Source organism: Silene latifolia, chromosome X, assembly GCF_048544455.1.
Source record: "Silene latifolia isolate original U9 population chromosome X, ASM4854445v1, whole genome shotgun sequence".
In the NCBI taxonomy this organism is placed as follows: domain Eukaryota; kingdom Viridiplantae; phylum Streptophyta; class Magnoliopsida; order Caryophyllales; family Caryophyllaceae; genus Silene; species Silene latifolia.
In genome coordinates, this window is record NC_133537.1 from 29,874,298 (window position 1) to 29,895,945 (window position 21,648).

The 21,648-nt window shown below is 33.4% G+C and overlaps 1 protein-coding gene across 1 annotated transcript; it reads right to left on the reverse strand.

Moving 5' to 3' along the window:
* Positions 1 to 211: 211 nt before the first annotated feature.
* Positions 212 to 16,839, reverse strand: LOC141621317 (PI-PLC X domain-containing protein At5g67130-like). Its single transcript, XM_074437916.1, has 8 exons — positions 16,634 to 16,839; positions 16,391 to 16,513; positions 15,800 to 15,940; positions 1,648 to 1,746; positions 1,260 to 1,563; positions 931 to 1,154; positions 762 to 848; positions 212 to 543 (listed from the first exon to the last, which is right to left on the reverse strand). Exons 1-8 carry the CDS (start codon positions 16,706 to 16,708, stop codon positions 373 to 375), a joined length of 1,224 nt encoding a protein of 407 aa, XP_074294017.1. The 5' UTR covers positions 16,709 to 16,839; the 3' UTR covers positions 212 to 372.
* Between the last annotated feature and the right edge of the window lie 4,809 nt (positions 16,840 to 21,648).

The window sequence follows — 21,648 nt, forward strand, 5'->3', positions numbered from 1 at the left end:
CCGGACCATGACACTTAGGTTAAGTCGTCTTGTTTAATTTTCACTCACTCTACTCCTACCATAGTTGATGTCAACTTCATTGCTATATCCAATGTTCATACAGAGCTTCATTAAACTCTTTTCATGTCCGTTTAGCTCTTCGTGGCACGAATACTATGTTTTAAAAGACAAAGAAGAGTAAAGGATCATCGGATACTTGCGATGTATACGTAGTTAGAGAAAAATCAATAAAATTTTCAATCACAAAGATATCATACATAAGTTTGTTCTATACAACTGGGAAAAATGGGTTCCTATGTTACTCATTTATGGTGGAATATGTGAAATGGGGCGAACATATAAAAATACAACAATACCCACTCGGTAATATTTTCAAAGATATGACAAGAAAATGAGTGTAAACAAGGATCCGTACAACCACCGTTGTAGGGTTTGATGTCCAGCATGATTAGATTCGGTTTCAGGTGTTGTTGACGATGGTAATGCCGCTGGTGGAGGTGGTGCAAGTACTGGCACATTGCATGACCCAAATGAAGCATTCGCCTGTTTTGAGAGTACCAAAACATATTAATAATGTGGAAGACTAGGAGCTAACGGATTTAGGACAAATTATTAGTCCGCCCTAAATACATTTTTGAAGTTATAACGTTCATATCCGCTTCTTTAGCAGGTTGGACTGGCCAGTTATGACGGGTCGTACAGTACATGAACATGTTCATGTGAGGTAATAAAACATGCACATGAGAGACAGACAGGCTAACCTTGCAATAAGCGATGTTGTCACATCCGCAAGTTAGATGACCATTAGCTATATTAACTGCCTCTGAAGCACCACCACCGTCGCTCCTCTGCATAGAAAACAATTGACTATTCAATTGCGAGTTGAAGTTTTTTTTATACACGGTACAGATGGATGTAAGACGATGTTACCTGGTAGTAATCGACAGCAATGAAGTTAGGCCATCGTTTTCCGTCTTGTTGGAGACAAGTATTGATCATCTGAGTCAAGGGGGCTGAATTGTCCAAGCAAGCTTTAGTGGAATTGGGATTATCCGGAAAGTAATTCTCAAGGACCAGAGATATTGTTTTTGTGCTCAGTGCAGGAGATTCACCACGGTTTTTGCATGAACCCGCTATCATCCCGTCATCACCATCTGCAGTTCCAGTTCCATCACATTACATACAAGATTGCTTTATTCAAGTACGAATACTTGTAATGCCAAATATAACGAAGAATATTAAGACGATCAACAACTCACATTGATTTTCAAGCACGTAGTTCCAGTTGTAGGCTATCCCTTCAGAAGCCTCCTTGGATTTGACAGAAGTGAAAACCAGCAATCGCTGATTTTTCTGCACCATGTCGTCCACAGTTGGCCAGTCGGCGCCATTTTTAGGCATACGAGACAGAGGAAACATCAGCTTGTCTAGCCCAGCGGATTTGAAGAGATTAGTAAGGCCATTCGTAGATGTCACATAATCCTCTATGAATATTGTAACGATTTCCTTCGGGTTAGCTTGGAGAAAAGTCTGGATCTCTTTAAGAACATTGATGGCGGGTTGCTGAAATTAAAGTAACTAAATTAGTCAGGGCCGTCTCGCCGGCTTGTTATGGACTTGTTATGGAGAAAAGGGAAATGAACTTACAAATGCAGTGAAATTGAAGCACTTGCCTCCAAATGAATGGCATAACCAAATATCGTTCTCGAAATCGTACATGTCCAGCATCAGCCCTCGAACTCCATTCTGTAGTACGAAGTAAAATTGTTTTAACTCTGATGAATTCCAGTTTTGAGTTTTGACCATGAGGACTCAAGCTAAGCAGATTAGTTTAGTCCGATGAAAAATCAAAAAATCATTCTGCAACGTATTTGTTATGCAATCTCAATTGCTGCTTATATTAGTGAAAAATTAAATCTTAGTAGCAAACAATGTTATGTTACAAAAAAGTAACGACGAAATATTCCAATGGGAGTAGTAAACAACTTTAATTGCCGCCCTATAAAAAACAATTTTCTATATCCCACTTGTTTACTTGACGCCATGTCAACGGAAATTGTCAAGTTAATTACCCCCTATCTATCTCATTAAGGACAACATCCATCCATCCAACACATTTGACCTTTAAAAACGATCTTAGAGCGTCCACATCATCAAAAATCAATTTAGGAAAGTATAATTTTTGATGTAAAAAATAAAGTGGAAAATCTTTTAATTATTATAATATGTATATTTCCTAAATTATATTCAAGTGATATTTCCAATTTTCATACCAAACTTTAACATTTCATTTGGCAAAAAAATATCGTTAAAAAAATTATGAAAATAATATAATTAGCTTTGTGGTCAAAAATACTATCATTAGAGTATAGATTTCATATTATTTGCACATATTAAAGATTGTGTACTTCTTAATACGTAAAATTGTGTACTTTTTAGTACGTTTTGTCCCACATTGGAAAATAAGTAGGTGTGGTGAATATACTACATATAAATAGTAGAATTGTTCCACATCGAAAGATTAGTATAAGTTGATGTGATCCTATGATTATAAATAGGAGGCATATTTGGAACTTATGTATCCACCCAAATTTTTTTGAGTCTCATAAATATTGTTTTAAAGAGCTCTTAAGATTTTCTATCATTATCTACGATATGATATAAAAAATAAAACTAAAAAATTTACTAATGGTTGTCTTCTGAATGCAGTAATAGAGCGTTAATGAGTCGTTATATTTACGATGTAGAGATTTCTATCTAATGATCGAGATTAAGTGGTTTTACCTTCAAAGAAAAATAATATGTACTGTATCCAATAGTGGTTTTTTTAAGAAGAGACATGTATTTCTTGGTATGTTATATCTTTCACATTGAAAAATAATGTAGGCATGATGAACATAATACGTCTAAATAATTAAATTATGTATCTCACATTGAAATAATAGCATACGGTAAGGTGATTTTATAAATATAAATAGGGGGCATCCTTGAAACTTAAGTATTAACCCAAAATTTTAAGGTAAAATAGAAGAACATTTAATTCAATCATCGTCTCATTACACTATAACAATAAGGAGCAATACTAATTATTTAGAATTACACATACAATTGTTCATCATTAAACTGTTACAAAATATTACGAGTAATACAATATGTAGAAGTGAGCTAGATAACCCCTCCACGAGACCACGAGTTAGTTAAATATGTAGAAGTTGTGTAATTGGTGTGTATTTCATTAATTAACAATAACGTACATATATAGGAGAGGCAATACAATAACCTAAAGATACAAAAATTCTAGGGCAAGCAAAGTTTACAAAATACAATAGGCTGACATCTGTTCGTCCCCTCCCACCCCATAAGTCCATTCTATAAATATAAAAGATATGTACTTTTTAGTATGTTATATGCCCTACATTGAAAAATAATGTAACTGTGGTGAATATATTATGTATAAATAATAGAACTGTCCTATATATATACATTTTCTATATTATATAAAAGTGATGTTTATAATTTTGATATCAAAACTTTATATTTCATTTGAGAAATAAGTATCGTATGAAAATTATATAATTAGACTGTGACAACAAAATGTTATCATTAGAGTGTAGATTGTATTGTATTTTCTCATTATTAAATCGGGTTGATGTAAAAGTAGGTGCATAAAAAATGGTGTACTTAGTACTCTCTCCGGCTTGCTGTTTTCTTCCCATTTCATTATAATACTCCTCACATATATTAGAGAAACGAGAAGAAAATTAAAAGCCAGAGGGAGTATGTTATTTGTCCTACATTGAAAAGTAATGCAAGTGTGGTGAATATACTATGTATAAATATTAGAATTGACCCACATCGGAAGATTACCATAAGGCAAGGTGATCTTATGCTTATAAATAGAAGTCATAACCCAAAATCTTTTGATTCTCTTAAGTATTGTCAGAGAGAGCTCTTAAAAGAGTTTGTATTACTGTCTTTACAATAATGATTTCTAACCTAAGTTAATCTTTGGAAAATCTTTTGGTTATTATAATATATACTCTGTATTTCTTATTTTATATTCAATTGATGTTTCTAATTTTTATATAAAAACTTTTACATTTCATTTGGCAAAATAATGTCGGTAAAAAAATTATGAAAATAATATTATTAGATTCATGGTAAGAAATGCTATCATTAGAGTATATATAGATTTCATATAATTTGCACATATTAAAGATGGTGTATTTCATAGTATGTTATATGTCTCACATTGAAAAATAATATAGGTGTGATAAATATACTACATATAAAAAATAGAATTTTCTCACATCGAAATATAGCATAAGGTGGGTGATTCTATGATTATAAATAGTAGGCATCCTTGGAACTTAGGCATCAACCCAAAATCTTTTGAGTCTCTTAAGTATTGTCTTAGAGAGCTCTTAAAAGATTATATCATTATATTTTCTACCTATAGATTTTATATGTCCCATATTGAAAAATAATGTAGGTCTGGTAAATATACTACTTTTAAATAATATAATTAGAATTGTGTTAAAAAAAAATTCTATCATTAGAGTATAGGTTCCTATCATTTGCACATATTTTAATTATGATAAAAAAATATAAAATAAACGTCTATGGTGGTAGTATGTGTAATCTATCAAAGTTCAAGGTTACCATGAGAAATTTTCAATATTATAATGATATAGTTAATTAAATTTTCATTTAAAAGAGAGAGATATCCGTACCAATAAAATAATAAATGGGCTATTATTTTTTAATTGTTATTTTATTGCCACGGCATCAAACATAACGTCCATTTAACAGCCTTTACATTAAGGGGTACCATGGGCAAAAAATGGAACCTCAAGGGTACCATAAGCAGATTCTTAAAAGTAGGGGTAACATGGAAAATCTGACAAAATTAAGGGGTACCACGTGAAATTTCCATATCTCAATTATGTTCAATTTTTTTTGAAGAAAAACAACGTACAAATATTAATGGAGAGTATTTGATCATATTATTAAATTTAAATATAACTATTAGATATAATGAGTAGCAATTGTCTGTATTCGGTATTCAAGATCTGGTTGGATGTCGAACTAAGTGCAAAAAAGATGGTGTAATTCTGAATATATTATTTGTCCCACATTGAAAAACAATGCAGGTTTGATAAATATATATTACGTATAAATAGTAGAATTGTCCCACATCAGAAAAAAAAAATCCAAGTTTTGTGAATATATTACTTATAAATAGCAGAATTGTCCCACATCGAAAGATTAGTATAAAGTGGGGTGATTATATGATTATAAAAAAGAGTTAACCCATGTATATATTAATCTTTTATTTTTTTTGAAAGAGATATTTTAATAATATGTAAACAAGTCATAAGACATAGAATGTAAATATTAAACCCTTATAAGTTTTTTTTTTGTATTATAAATAAGTTAATTACCCCGTTGCAACGCACGGGCATTCAAACTAGTATATAACTAAAGGAGGCTTTTTTTCTAATTATACTATAAGCATTAGAATTAGGAGATAATTAATTATTTACAACTTTTCTATTATAATTAGGAATATAATTTTCCTATTAGAAATGAGAATTAATTAATTATTTTACAATTTTCCTATTAGAAATAGGAAATAAATTAACAATTTATTAAGTCTTTTTTCCTAATTATACTATTAGAATTAGGTGATAATAATTATTTAAAAGTTTTCTATTATAATTAGGAATATGATTTTCCTATTAGAAATGAGAATTAATTAATTATTTAACAATTTTATTATTAGAAACATGAAATAAATTAATTATCTACAATTTATTAATATTAAAAAATACTATTAGCATTAGAATTAGAAGATAATTAATTATTTACAATTTTTTTATTATAATTAGGAATATAATTTTCCTATTAGAAATGAGAATTAATTAATTATTTTACAATTTTCCTATTAGAAATAGGAAATAAATTAACAATTTATTAAGGCCTTTTTTCCTAATTATACTATTAGAATTAGGAGATAATAATTATTTAAAAGTTTTCTATTATAATTAGGAATATGATTTTCCTATTAGAAATGAGAATTAATTAATTATTTTACAATTTTATTATTAGAAACATGAAATAAATTAATTATCTATAATTTATTAATATTAAAAAATTATTCATTAGTATTTGTTCACTTTTTATTAAATTAGAAGAAAAAAAACCTTTGATATATTTATAATATCCAATTTTATAACAACTTTCGATTAAAAAAAAGAGGTATTATGAGGCTAAAAGGCCCTAGGCCGAACTGAGTTGTGACAAATGTGCAAGCATAATACGTACTACATGGAATTTACTCATGTAAAGAGTAAAATGAACGCTGACATATGCCCCTACGTCTTTTGTTATTGCTAATGTCATATTTAATTATACATAATACGAAGTTTATTTTTCAAATGTCATATGTATTTCTCTTACTAATTTTAAAGTTATTTCGCTCATAATACACTTCAACTTCTATTGATAATTTATTATTATATTATTTACATTCATTTGCCATTATATAAAAGTATATTAATCAAAATTTAAATAAGATATTCACAAATTATTGATAAGTACAAAGTTTGATATCTATTTTTCAACGAGTATTAAAAGATAAAGAAAGTTGCTGCTAATTTGCGAATCGAAATATCATATTATGACAAATGAGTAAATGTTTTGAAAAACTTTATTGTGCGATTGTTTTACAATTTAAAGTAAAAATGGTACCAAGTAATAAAATAGATTTGAATGAGGCTTGAAGGTAAATTAGATACACTTATTATAGAAATATGTACTCCGTATAAGGTTAAGATTCAATTCAAGCAACGATCAACATTAAAAAAAAGTCATGAAAAACACATAAAAGGGTAAAAGTAGTCTTTCCCCTAACATAGTGAAGACCGTCTCTCTCAAGTTTTTCTTCTGACAAATTTACACGCAGAAAAAAACGGTACTATTCAATTATATGGAGCAAACTAATTATTGTTGATACGAATTGGAGGGTGATGAAAAACATATATATATATATATATACATATATATATATACATATATATATATAGAGATAGGTTCAGGTAAGTCCACAAATTTGGTTGAGTCCCTAAGTCCCATTCTTAGCCAATCATTTCTTAGTGTAACTTTATTACTTTATGAGTGTAACTTTAGCCATTTAATGATTTGTAAGTGTATCTTATCTTTTAAGGCCAACTTATATACACAAATTTGAATTTGTAAATTAAAATTTATGTAATTTTAACAAAAATCTATGTAACTTTAGTGTCTTACGAATGTAACTTTAGTCATTGGGAGTGTAATTTTAGTCGTCGGAGTTATAACTTTTGTAATATGGTGGTTTGTATGTAAAACTTTGAGTTTATATACTTTTATGAGTGTAATTTTAGTCATTTGAAGTGTAATTTTATCCGTGAAAAATGTAACTTTAGTCATGTGGTGATTTTTATGTATAAATTTGAATTTATATACTTTTCCGAGTGTAACTTTAGTCTTTAAAATCGTAACTTTAGCCGTTGAAGTTGTAACTTTAGTCGTATAGTAGTTTAATGTAAATATTTGAATTAATATACTTTTCTATTGTAAAAGTAGAGTGTAACTTTAGTCCGATACGAGTGTATTTGTAGTCCGATACAACTGTAACTTTAGTATGATAAGGCTGTAACTTTAGTTCGATAGCTTGTAACTTTAGTTCGTCAAGTGTGTAACTTTAGTTCGCTATGTGTGTAACTTTAGTCCGACAAGAAGCTAATACAACCATCACGACCACCACCATAACTTTAGTTCGCTATGTGTGTAACTTTAGATCTAAAACAATCGACTTTTACAAAGGGTGCCAATGTTTGCATATATACAACAAGTCTTACGAAACAGAATGCAACATCAACAACCCACCACCACCACTAAGTTCAGATCTGTAAAAAAAAAAAAAGGCGACATCAACAACCCACCGCCACCACTCAAAGTTCAGATCTGAAAAAAAAAAAAGATAAAGGAGAGGGGAGGGAGGAGGCAGACCGTCGGGAGAAGAGAGAGAGGGGAAGGACGGATTAGGCGGGAGAAGAGGGAGAGGGGGAGGGAGGCGGCAGCACGCTGGTGGTCGGGGACTGGAGGCGGGAGAAGAAGGGGTGATGGTGGTGGTGCGGAATGAGAGAGGGGGAAAGGAGGAGGCGGCAGTCGTTGTCGGGAATTGTTGGTCGGTGAATGGAGGCGGGGAGGAGGCGGCGAGATTGGGTTGGGTGTGGCGGTGGCAGGCGGCGTGGTGTGCGGGGCGGGTGGTGGCAGGCGAGATTGGGTTGGGTGTGGAGGTTTAGAGAGAAAATGGAAGAGAAAGAAGAGAGAGAGAGAAGAGGTAGGGTATGTGAGGGGTGATTAGGGTTTGGGTGGTTTTATATACAGTTTTTTTTTTCTTTTAATCTTAGCCCTTCATTCTTTTGATCTAATGGCTTAGATTGAGACTTAGGGACTCAACCTAAAAGGGTGGACTTACATGATCCCTTCTCTCTCTCTATATATATATATATATATATATATATATATATATATATATATATATATATATATAGAGAGAGAGAGAGAGAGAGAGAGGCAAGTTCAAATGAGTCCACCTAAAATGGTGAGTCCCTAAATCCTAATCTAAGCCATTAGATCTTCTAAGATTAATGGTGGAGATTTGAAACTTCTAAGCAATTTTAAAAATGAAACTTTAATGTTTTATAGGTGAAACTTTTATTTATGAATGTAAATTTAATTCTTTATGATTGTAACTTTAATTTTTTAAAGTCATTTTGTAAATAAAAATTTCAATTTATATATTTTTGAATATAACTTTAATATTTTACAAGTGAAACTTTAATGCTTAAAAGTGTAACTTTAATTTTTTTAGGCCATTTTTATATAAAAATTTGAATTTATGAAATAATGTAATTTTGACTAATATTCATTTATCTAAACTGTTTTTTGATTGTAACTTTAATGATATACGAATGCAACTTTAATGCTTAAAAGTGAAACTTTAATTTTTTCAGCCCATTTTTAATAAAAAAATTTGAATTTATTTAATAATGTAATTGTAACTAAAATTTATTTAATTTCACTGATTTATAAATGAAACTTTAATGTTGTATAAGTGTAACTTTAATGCTTAAAAGTGTAACTTTAGTTTCTCAAACTTTTCTAATATAAAAATTTGAATTAGGTAATAATGTAATTTTAACAATTTATATAACTTTAGTATTAATTTACGAAACTTTAACCCTTGACACTGAAACTTTATACTAATATGGTGATTTTGAATATACTAATTTGAATTCATGGAAATTTAGTCCTTTAGAAGTTTTAGTCCATATCAATGTAACTTTAACAACGGGTGAAGTTAGTCCATATAGGCCGTAAATCTGGAAAACACAAGGCCGTAAATCTGGAAAAAAAAATTAAGATCTCACAACCACCCTCGCCCTCGCCCTCGCCGTCTTCTGACCACCAACCACAACAATTTAAAACGAAGAAAACAACGGCAAAAAAAAAAACAAAAAAAAAAATTCTGAAAACACCCTTTAAACTACCACCACCTTTTTTTATATACCACAACCTCTTTCTCTTCCACCTCACGCCGCCCACCACCCGACTACACCACCACGCACACGCCACGAACCCCGGGATTCCAGATCTGAAAATTAAATGAGAAGAGAAAAAGGTTGAAGCCGCGGTTGAGGAGGAGAGGAGGGACGAATGAGGCAATACATACCACGACTTCCTTTCCTCGAATCTAAAAAAAAAAAAGAAAAAAAAAAGACAAAGGCGGCAGAAAGGTGGTGGTCGAGGGTGGTGGTCGAGGGAGGCACGGGAGAGACGGAGGCAGAGTGAACCGCCGTATTACTCAGATCTGGAAACAAAAAAGGGAAAAGAGTTGTGGTTATGTCGGGGTGGTGGTTTAGAGGGGCAGCGGCACATGTAAGGGCGGCGGCGCAAGTGGGGCGGCTGTTGTGGGGGTAGTTGTCGAAGGAGGTGGGTTAGTGCAGTGGGTGATGAAACGGGTAGGGGCTGCCGGTGGTGGTGGGGCTGCCGGTGAGTTAGAGAGAGATGGGAGGGAAAAAAGAGGAAGAGAGATAAGTGAAAGATGGGTGAGGAAATGAAATGAGAGAATGTGAGAGATTAGGGTTTTGTAGTCTTTTATATCTCAGCCTTTTATTTTGATTTAATCTTAGCCATTTATATTTTTGATCCAAAGGCTTAGATGAGGACTCATGGACTCATCTAATCTAAGGGGACTCACTTGAACCTAATTCTATATATATATATATATATATATATATATATATATATATATATATATATATATATATATATATATATATATATATATATATATATATATATATATATATATATATATATATATATATATAGCATCAATTGAGCACATCATCACTATAATATGTTGTGTAAATTATCACTATAATTTACCCGCAAAATAACTAGTTTGCTCAATTGGAGGGTGATGAAAAACATATATATATATATATATATATATATATATATATATATATATATATATATATATATATATATATATATAGAGGTGGGATCGGGTGAGAACGAACACTCGGTGCAAACGGTGAGAACGAGGACTAATTAATACTCCTATCTTATATACTAAATTCCCGTAATGTAAAGTCACAAAGCCAGCCAAATCCCAACTCCCTTATCCTTTCTCATTTTGCTATAAGCCATCACTAACACCGATGGCCACCACCCTGAAGAGGCCGTCGTTCATGTCTCCTTCATCGGCAGCCTTACCGTCGATTGAAACCCTATTTCCGGCGACGCTATTTCGTCGGCGTTTCGCCAACTTTGTCACGCCTTTCATGTCTTCTTCTCTTCCCCTTTTCCCTTTCGATATCCCCTTCACCGGCGCTGAAATCGAAGGTTTTCCGGCGACACCACTTAAAACCAGTATTTCACTCTTAACTTTTCCGACGACTGACAGTGGTCCCTTTTCTTTTTATAATTTTAATTCATATTTTGTGGATCTATCATTTTGATCTGAAATGAGCATCACCAGCCCATAATAATCCCGATTTGCGTTCACCGGAGCGCTCGCCGGCATGGGCTGAGGTCGCGAGGGAAAGAAACAGGGAAACGCACCGCACGAGTTAACCGCTGCAACATCACCGATGGCAACTCCGACAAGCCCAGTGCTGCTACCTCACCATTTCCCCTTCGATGGTTTTCCATCTATTACAATGTATCTACAATATTTTTTAATGTATCTACCATCCAATTTAATGTATCTAACAACCAATTTAATGTATCTCAAGATTAATACACAAAATTAGTAACCAGATACATTAAAATTGCTTTGAGATACGTTAATTTAGAAATCAAATACGCTAATTTCGTTTTGACCGAATTGTTCTTTTAGTGAAGTTTAAATAAGAGGAAGAATGTTTCGATTTGTTTGAACGCCATTGCAGGGTACACGTTTATGATTGTGTTTGTGGTCGACGGCGATAATTGGTAATGGGTAGGATAAGTAGTGGTGAATTCTGAGATGGATGGTGATGTCGCCGGCGTTGATTGTGGTGGTTGCCGGCGACGGTTGGCTGCTCCGGAGGGATACGCTGATGAATGTGCCAGCGGGAGATAGGGAGGGAATGGCACGTATTTTGGAAAAGAAGTTTAGGATTTATTTTAATGATTTAATTCAGGCCCTTGATTACAATTTAATGAGAGGTGGAGATGCGTTCTCACCGTTCTCACCGAGTGGTCGTTCTCACCGGATCCTAAATCTATATATATATATATATATATATATATATATATATATATATATATATATAGCATCAATTGAGCACATCATCACTATAATATATTGTGTAAATTATCACTATAATTTACACAATATATATATATATATATATATATATATATATATATATATATATAAGGTTTTGAAAAACTAATTTACCCGCAAAATAACCTTATATATATATTGTGTAAATTGAGCACATCATCACTATAATTTAGGGAGAGATACGAATTGGAGAAGGGTGAGACATATTCGTCATGCATAATACGATACTTTAACCACTTTTAGGCAAAAATATAAAAATAAATGAAAAAATTTAAACCTAAAAGGGGGTAACGTACTTGCCAACTCTTCTATAGTTCTCTACCGCATTAATATTCTCATGAAGTTTATGACATTTATTTCATATTAATAAAAAAATGATTATACTGCTTCGTACAATTTGTGATTTATAACTTTTAGCTAACTTATTTGAACTTACTTAAATTTATATATTTTAAGTGAAGAATATTAATTATAAATATGATAAAGATAAAGTTTGATCTTTAATTTCCTCAGAGATAAAAAAAAACTCAATTTTTATTTTCTTATAATATACTAATTAAAGGTCATAATGTAAAATAGGAAATTACACCACAATCTACTATTTCAATTTGTCGATGATCAACACTCAAAATAATACATTTGTTATTTAAATAGTGTAAAAAATCTCAAAATGCTAATTAAAAAAATTGTTCAATCCGTCGTTATCAAACAAAACCTAAGTTTCTGCATTTTTTTTTTTTCATGTTCAACTTAATCTTTACGGGATGTAAAAATGATGAAGTTCAGAAAGTAGCGGTTAGTTTTCTGTTAGTTAGATGGACTTTTCAAGAGAGAGATGAAAGCTTTGCATTTTAGACCGTTTTATGTGTGAATTGGAAGGGATTAAATCTTGGGCTAAAGGTTGTTTCGAGTGGGAATGAGGTTGATTGCGACGAGTTGGTTGACTAAAGTTTTTCCTTACTAGATCTAGAAAGGGGATAATAATTATGAGATAATAAAATTTGAAGAAAAAAGGACAATAAAAATGAGATAGAGGTAGTAAGATTTATTTATGCAAAATGAAATAAATAGCAAAGTTGGTGTATATATATAATATTCAAATTTATTCAGTTTACAAACATAGTACTCAAACACTTTGTTTGAGTATCCGGAATGGAGGTAGAGGAGGGGACGAGAAAAAGACTAGGAAGGGTAAGGGAGATAGATAAGAGGGAAGATTGCTTCTTAAACTTTTCTTTGTTGAAGGAGAAATAAACTGTCTTCGATAAGGGAGACGAGGATCCATATCATCTGGAGTAAAGGCTGGTGTTTCATGGAGGTGAATGTGATTTATGACTTCTTAGATGTAAAACGTGGCAGAAAGGTAGTGATAGTTAGTGGATTGGAGGTTGTTTCAAGTAGTAAGAATTAATCACAATGGCTGACATTTTATTTTGCGGGTAAATTAGTGGGGTGGAGGGAGGGTGCATTTGTGGAGGGTGATGAGTTTAACGAGGATAATTATAATAAATAAGGTTATTTATCAGCAAATTATCGCTTGCATTAAAACATATAGGTAACATGAATAATAACAAGAAACCTCAAAAGATCATACTGATAAACTTAATCTTGACCCATCAATCTAAATTAAAGTAAAATCTTAATTCTAACAACATTGTCAAGAGTAAGGGTTAGTTTCCATTGGATTGTGGATTTTTCTAGAATAGGGGTTTAGTTTTTCACTGGGTTGGATAAATTTGAGAGAAGTTTCGAAGACAAGGATCGATCTTTTAAGGGATGAGATTCTTTTAGATCATGTGTGTGAATAAGAAAGAAAAATAGGGGTCTGCGTGAAGGATTTTATTTCAAATGAGAAGATGGGGGGCAAAACTTTGTTATAGGGGAAGTGTCATAAGCAGCCCCAGCCATGTAGTATTGCTTTGGAATTTGGTTCACATTCAAAGGTACGTCTATAGTTTGACCGAGAGATATAACATTTAACTATCTGTAAATGTTTTTACGTAACTACCATTTGACCCAACAATGATTAAATTATGGTTGTTATTCTAAAGAAGGAGATTTAATTTGTTGCATCATTGAGTTGATTATGCAAAGTAGATATTATTGTTTTTCTTGACCAATTGAAAAACAAACTGGTATTAATGAACAAAATCTAAAAACTCTCAGTCTCAAGTATCAAACACTCTTTTATTCTTATGTCAATATTATGTTATTGGAAATTATTTGTTGGTCATGCGGCATACATAAAATCTTAGACATGAACGATGTACTATATGTCTATATTCTATTTTATTGTGAAATTTATCACACATTATTTTAATATCCGTGCAACGCACGGGCAAGAAAAGTAGTAAATAACTAAACGAAAAACATGAAATAACTAAAAATCCACATAAATTCTTGTTTACGATTGAAATTGTCAGGTGTATACCAAGTTACATGCCATGTTTTTGTCTCTATTAGGATCATGTATGTCAGTTGATTTAGGAACAAAAACTTAATTGAAGTTTATAAACATTTGGAATAACATAATAGCATGAAAGCTGTAAAATAATTGAGGATTATTATTTATTAGGTAGCTGCTGAATTTGGAGGTGGTTTATTTTATAATCTAATCCAATTAAACTAATGCAACCATGCTGGCAAGTTAGGTGGTAGGAAAACACCGTCACAAGAAGAAGAGCATAATCAATGAGAAAGCATAATATGAGATTCCATACACATAAATAAAGATAAAAAAACAAGTACGCTTTGAATGAATTTGTATAATGAATTGACCAGTATGCTTTAATTTGTTTTCGAATATGCTTTGGTCCATGAATTTTGATTTAACTCCAATTTTAAGTTTAAGGGTGTGTTTGAATTAAGTGATTTGAAGGGAAAGGGAGGGAAGTAAATTGGAAGAATGGGAAATCTATTATTAGTTAGCAAAATAGAGGTAGAAAGATTTGAAATGGGGATAGGCAATATTTGAAGAGAAAATTACCTAAAATTTTTGCTAACTTACTATCCGTTCAATAATTTACAATTGATTTATACACGATTTTTAAGATAAGGAAAAGGAAATGAGTTTATAATTATTAAAAAATCAAAAGCAACGTGAAATGAGGAGGAAATGTGATGGTCTCTACCCACATGGATTGGTTTCTTTATTACTCCCTCCCATCCAAACCAAAGGTAACACTTACCTTATTCGGACCATCCAAACCAAACTACCCATTCCTTTTTTAGTAAAAAACATCACTAAAAAACCCTCACATATCCTTATTATTTACATACAATGCCATTATGTTTGTGGTCCTTTTTCAATTAAAGTGCAAGTGGGCCAACTATATTTCCAATATTACCCTTACTTTTTCCATTTTTTCTTAAAACAAGTGCCCCCTCCCATGTTACCTTTGGTTTGGATGGGAGGGAGTAGTAAAGAAAAATGTAAACTATTGACTAATACAGTTTAAATAGAAAAGAAAAGTGTGACAATTGATCGGGACACAAAGGGATTAATACCCAAATATTAAATATGTGTTTGAATTGAAGGTAGATTTAGACAGAAAAACCCGTTAAAACGTTGTTGTTCGCGTTGTTTGTTTACATTTTTCGTAGGTTAACTAGATAAGGTATGTCGTCAAAGTCTAATACGTTTATTATTTTTCTCAAATTTGTTAATCAGTAGTTTGGACTTTTGATGATGATGATGTTGATTCATGAATCATGATGAAGATGTATACGTAACGTAAAAGTAATACGAAGTAACAAAATTATATATATTCCCAACACAAATTTGTTAATTTATAAATTTTCACAAGGAACAATTTCTTCTTCTTCTTTTTTTTTTTTTTTTTTTTTTTTTTTTTTTTTTTTTTTTTTTTTTTTTTTGGAAAAGAAGGAGAGAAACAGAGCACAAACCTTGAGCTGAGAGGTGACGGTATCCTCCTGATTGGTTGGAGCGAGAAGGAAGGCACCCGTACCCGACTTGCTCGACCCGGTTTTTGCAAACGAGTTATGGGTCGTCAGCCATGAATATTTGTTGAACGCCAACCCTTTTACCTTCAATTATATCATCAATATTAGTCTACTAACTTACTTAATTATCTCACAATTTAGACACTGGAAACTAATGTTTAAAAAAAAAGAAAAAAACATACTGTATTTTATTCATATGTATTCTATTTGACCCGATTTCAACCACTATTTCAAACAATAATAACACCTAAAGTTATGACCTACGACTAACGACTTACAAGTTTAAATTTCTTACACAAATTGTAGGTAGCTTGTATGCGTAGTTTAGTGGTTATTATACAACTAAAATATAAGTTACAAGTTCTTAATTATCACATGAAAACATATTTCAGAGGCCACAGCTCGCTAAAATAAAACTTTGTATATTAAAGTTTGATCGACATGGGTTACGCCGACAACCAGGTTCGAAACCCGTACACATCAATATCGACTTTGGAAATACCTTAACAATATAGAAGATGAAAATTATGGTACCTTGGAGGTAGGAAGAATAGGTTGAATAAGAGTACATCTAGGACGAGTATTTCCATTAACAGGGCAAGTCTCGCATTTTAGCCCGGCATCACAATCGCCATCTTTCGAACATGTTTCTCCGATCTGAAACCCACCATTAATTTATATTTGTTACGCGAAATTAACTAAAAACATATATAAATAAAGTACGCCGTAGTTAAGTATATTATAAATGGAAAATCTGATTCGTGAAAGAGATTTGACCTTGAGAGAAGATGAAGGAAGAAACAGATAAGTAGAGATTAATATCAAAATTTGTAGGGTATGAAATACTTTCATGAAGGGCGATCAAAAACGAAAAAAAATAAAAAATAAAAATAAAAATAAAATAAGGAGAGAGAAAGGAATGTTTTTTTTTTTTTTTTGGGAAGTTGCAATGTTTTTGCGGAGAAAAATGTGAATCTAGGAATGGAGATGTGTTTGATCTAATGATGTTTAAGTATTGATGTAAATATATATACTATGTAATAATCTAATGATGTAATGATGTGTGTATAATTGTCTGTTAACATATTCCTATTTTAAATAGGTATGACGAGTCAAATAGTATGAATAAAAAAACAAAATGTATAGAGAAAAGTAATAGATTTGTTTTATATATACATAAGTGGGATAATACTTGACCTGTTTTAATGTTAAGAAGATTTAAGAACGACTAATTGTTGTTTGTTTTATATAGTTGTTGCAAAGAAGAATAAGGAATTAAGGATGTAATCATGTAGGGACGAAAGGGAGTTGTTGTATGTTGAAGTGTTCTTTAAGAAATAGAAACTCTGATGGCCCGACTAATCTCATTCTTTTTGTTTATTTTGTCTAAGAATAACTAAGTCTTCTTCTAGATTATTGATTAACACGTTCATATATACGTTCAATAATTTTGTCTTAGATAAGAATGTTTGAAACTTCTGGAACAATGTTTTGAATTAAAATGTTTACAATATTAGATTTTAGTAAAAATAAAAGGAGTTAAATAACACTTGATCACTTGCATGGATGAGACAAACAAAATTATTCGCTAGTTTCACTAATTATAATAACAAAAAAAATTTGTACTCTTTATAGCAGCATAAACTAAAATTTAAATTACAAGTCATAATATGTAATAACTACTTAAAATAATTAGACATAGAATGTTATGAGATTCGTATGTAATCGGAAGTATGTATTTCTCATTAGAATTCATTGGCTTATATCGTACAAGAATTTCCGTATAATAAGGAGATATTTCCATAACTAATCTGAACCATATTAGGATATTATGTACGATATTATGGTATTATTCCTAATACCCCCCTCAAGTTGGAGCATGGAGGTCCAGAATGCCCGACTTGCGAAAGATATAAGTAAACTGATTGATACCCAAAGCCTTAGTGAAGATATCAGCGAGCTGCTCATTTGCAGAAACATGGGAGGTCGTAATCAAGCCTTCTTTAATAGCGTCTCGAACAAAATGACAATCTATTTCAATATGTTTCGTGCGCTCATGAAAAACTGGGTTTTGAGCTAAGTGAATAGCAAACTGACTATCACAAAACAATCGCATAGGAGAAGAGCACGAAAGATCAAAACTTGCGAGAAGGCCTTTAAGCCATTTTAATTCACATACAACGGAAGCCATGGATCGATATTCCGCCTCAGCTGAAGAGAGTGAGACGGTATGCTGCTTCTTGGTTTTCCATGAGATAGGAGAATAACCAAGAAAGATAAACCAGTCAGTAACCGAACGACGAGTTAAAGGGCACCCAGCCCAATTGGAATCACACCAACCAGAAACAGTTAGTCACTATCAGAACGTAACAAAATACCCTGACTACCTTTTAGGTAGCGTACCGCCCGTAAAGTAGCCTCCATATGTGCCTTACGAGGTTGGTGCAAGAATTGAGAAAGAGTATGAACAACAAAAGAGAGATCAGGACGAGTCACAACTAGATAAACCAAACGACCAACCAATCGACGATAACTCTCGACATCATCAAGAAGAGGGCCATTATCAGTACGGAGCGTGTGATTTTGTTCAAGCGGTGTAGCAGCTGGCTTGGCCCCCAACAAGCCAGTTTCAGACACAATATCAAGAGCGTACTTACGCTGGTTAAGAAAGATCCTTCGCTGCTCCGAGCTACTTCCAGACCGAGAAAATATTTTAAAGGACCCAAGCCCTTCATGTGAAAACAACTACTCAAATAGGACCTAAACGCAGCAACAACAGACGAATCATTTCCCACAATAACAAGATCGTCTACATATACAAGAACATGTAAACGTACCTTGTCACGAGAGTAAGAAAAAAGGGAATAATCCGAGTAAGATTGTTGAAACCCATATGCATGCAGGGCACCAACAAGCTTAGCAAACCAATAGCGAGGAGCCTGTCGTAAACCGTATAAAGTTTTCTTTAAGTGACACACCTTTCCTTCTTTTCCACTACTAAATCCTGGAGGAAGTTTCATATATACTTCTTCAGATAAGTCGCCATGTAAAAAAGCATTGTGCACATCCATTTGATGAAGCTCCCAATTTTTTATAGCAGCAACGACACGGAAAGTCTGTATGGTGACCATTTTGACAACGGGAGAAAATGTTTCTCCATCCAATCCCTCCACTTGATGATTGCCAAATACAACAAGACGCGCTTTATAACGTTCTACAGAACAATCAGACTTGTATTTAATTTTATATACCCAACGACAACCAAGAGCCTTTTTATCAGGAGGGAGATCAGTCAATTCCCAAGTGCTATTATCTTCAAGAGCACTAATTTCATGTTATTGCATTGCTCGACACCAATTATTGTCACGGACGACAATTTTAAAAGAAGGTGGCTCAACACCGTTAGTAATAGCTGCAAGAAATTTTTTGTGTCGACTCGAAAATTTATCACAATTTACATAATTTGTTAAAGTGTAAGGAGTACCTAAGGGCGATGAAGGCGAGCTTGGTGAGCTTGAAGGAGATGGACTTTTAGTAGTGTCGAGAACGTAATAACGTAAACGAGAATTTGGAAATTTAATCCTCTGTCCACGGCCAAGATCAGTGGCCGTGTTGTCCTCATTTGCAGCGGTACTGGGCGCGGTTGTAGACACGGGCTCAGCAGTGGACATGGGTCAGAGGGAGATACGGTCTCGTTTGTGGAATTAGACACAATGGGATTGTGTGAATGGCACGAATCGTCAACAACAACAATGTAATTTGAGGATAAACCAGCCGAATTAACAGGAGCATCCGAGTTATCGGATTTAGCAAATGGAAAAGAATCTTCATAGAAGATAACGTCACGGGAAACAAAGATTGTTTCCGTCTCAAGGTCATAAACTCTCCATCCTTTCTTATTATGAGGGTAACCCAGAAATATGTATTTACGACTACGTTGTTCAAACTTGTCATCCCGAGTCTTTTCGTTGTGAACAAAGCATAGACAACCAAACACTCGTAAATTTGTATAAGAAGGAGACACACCCAACAATACCTCGTATGACGTCTTATTGGAAAGTAAGACAGACGGAATACGGTTGATGAGATATGCGGCAGTTAGGATGTATTCACCCCAAAATTTCTTGGGAAGGTGCCCTTGAAAAAGAAGAGTTCGAGCAACATTAAGAATGTGTCGATGCTTACGTTCAACACGCCCATTTTGTTGTGGCGCACCAACGCAAGATGTCTGAAAATGGATCCCTTGTTGAAAGAAATAACCCGCCATACAGTTAAACTCGTTACCATTATCGCTTCGCACCGTCTTAACCTGTTTGGAAAATTGTGACCGCACCATGGACATAAAATTCATAAACATTTCGGTAACTTCAGTCTTATCCATCGACAAATAAACCCAGACGGACCGAGAACGGTCATCAACAATAGTTAAAAAATACTTGGCACCACAAGATGAAGGAATGCGATATGGACCCCATAAATCGCAATGTATTAATTCAAAAATATCATTAGCAATATTGTCTCTTAAATCGAAACTAGTACGATGCTGTTTAGATAGGTGGCACAACTCACACACCAAGCCTTTATTCAAACTAAAACTACGAGCTAAAGGCAATAATTTAACCAATCTATCAGCTGGATGTCCAAGCCTTCGGTGCCACAAATCGAACGTTGCCACCGTGTCCTTTTTATGAACCGCCGAGTGCCTAACTTCCAATGTAGAAAATAAAGTCCATCACTCACCTCACCTACTCCAATCATCGTCCTCGAGGAACGGTCCTGTATAAAGCAAGCATCTTTAGCAAATTGTAAAATATAATCACTATTAAGAGTCATTTGGGATACGGAAATTAAGTTACAGGTTAAGCTAGGAATAAATAAAACCCGACGAAGTACAATTGTATCATGAATGTACACCGTGCCCATTATAGAGACCATGGCATGGTGACCATTAGGGAGTACAACCGGACGCGCGAGAATCGCAATTTGATCCGTAAAAAGCGGTAAGTCACCTGTGACATGATTAGAAGCACCAACATCGATAATCCAATTATTTGACAAGATAACCGGTCAGAGGACAAGACAGAAGGAGTAGAGGGAGATGAATCAGTAGTAGCAAACACCACATTAGCACTAGCAGAGGACGGCGAGCCACGATTAGAGCCCGAGGCAGAACCCGTGCCCATACCTTTCCCACGGTGAAGCTCAGCAACGGTATGAAGCCTATCATCCCACCAGTCCGGGAATTTATTTTGCTTAATAAAACACGAGTTAAGGCCGTGTCCATTCACAATACAATGAGAGCAATAAAGTTTATGTCATTCGGTATTTTCTTTTTCACGAATTGCCTTCCAGTCAGTGGGAGTTCGAGAGGCTCTAGGCACAGCGAAAGCAACCACATCTGGGACATCAGGTTGTACCGAGGCAGGCTTAAGGAGACACTCAACCTGGAGTGCAGCATGGTACTCCTGACTAAGGGTAGGCAGAGGTTCGAGTTGAAATTATTGATTACGAAGATTACCGTACAAAGTGCTATCAAGACCCATGAAAACCTGATGTAACCTTTTATTGTCAAGACGTTTAATCGCTTGTGGGGCAATCTCACAAAGGCACCTTCCGCACTTACAAGCAAAGGGTGGTTCGTGAACAGCAAGGGCGTCCCACAACGCTTTTAATTTGCTATAGTAAGCAGTAACAGACATACCTTTGGTTTGTTTGCAATTATCGAGTTCTGTTTTAAGGGCATGGATCGACGTACCATCAACGACAGCAAATCATTCTTCCAAGTCTGCATA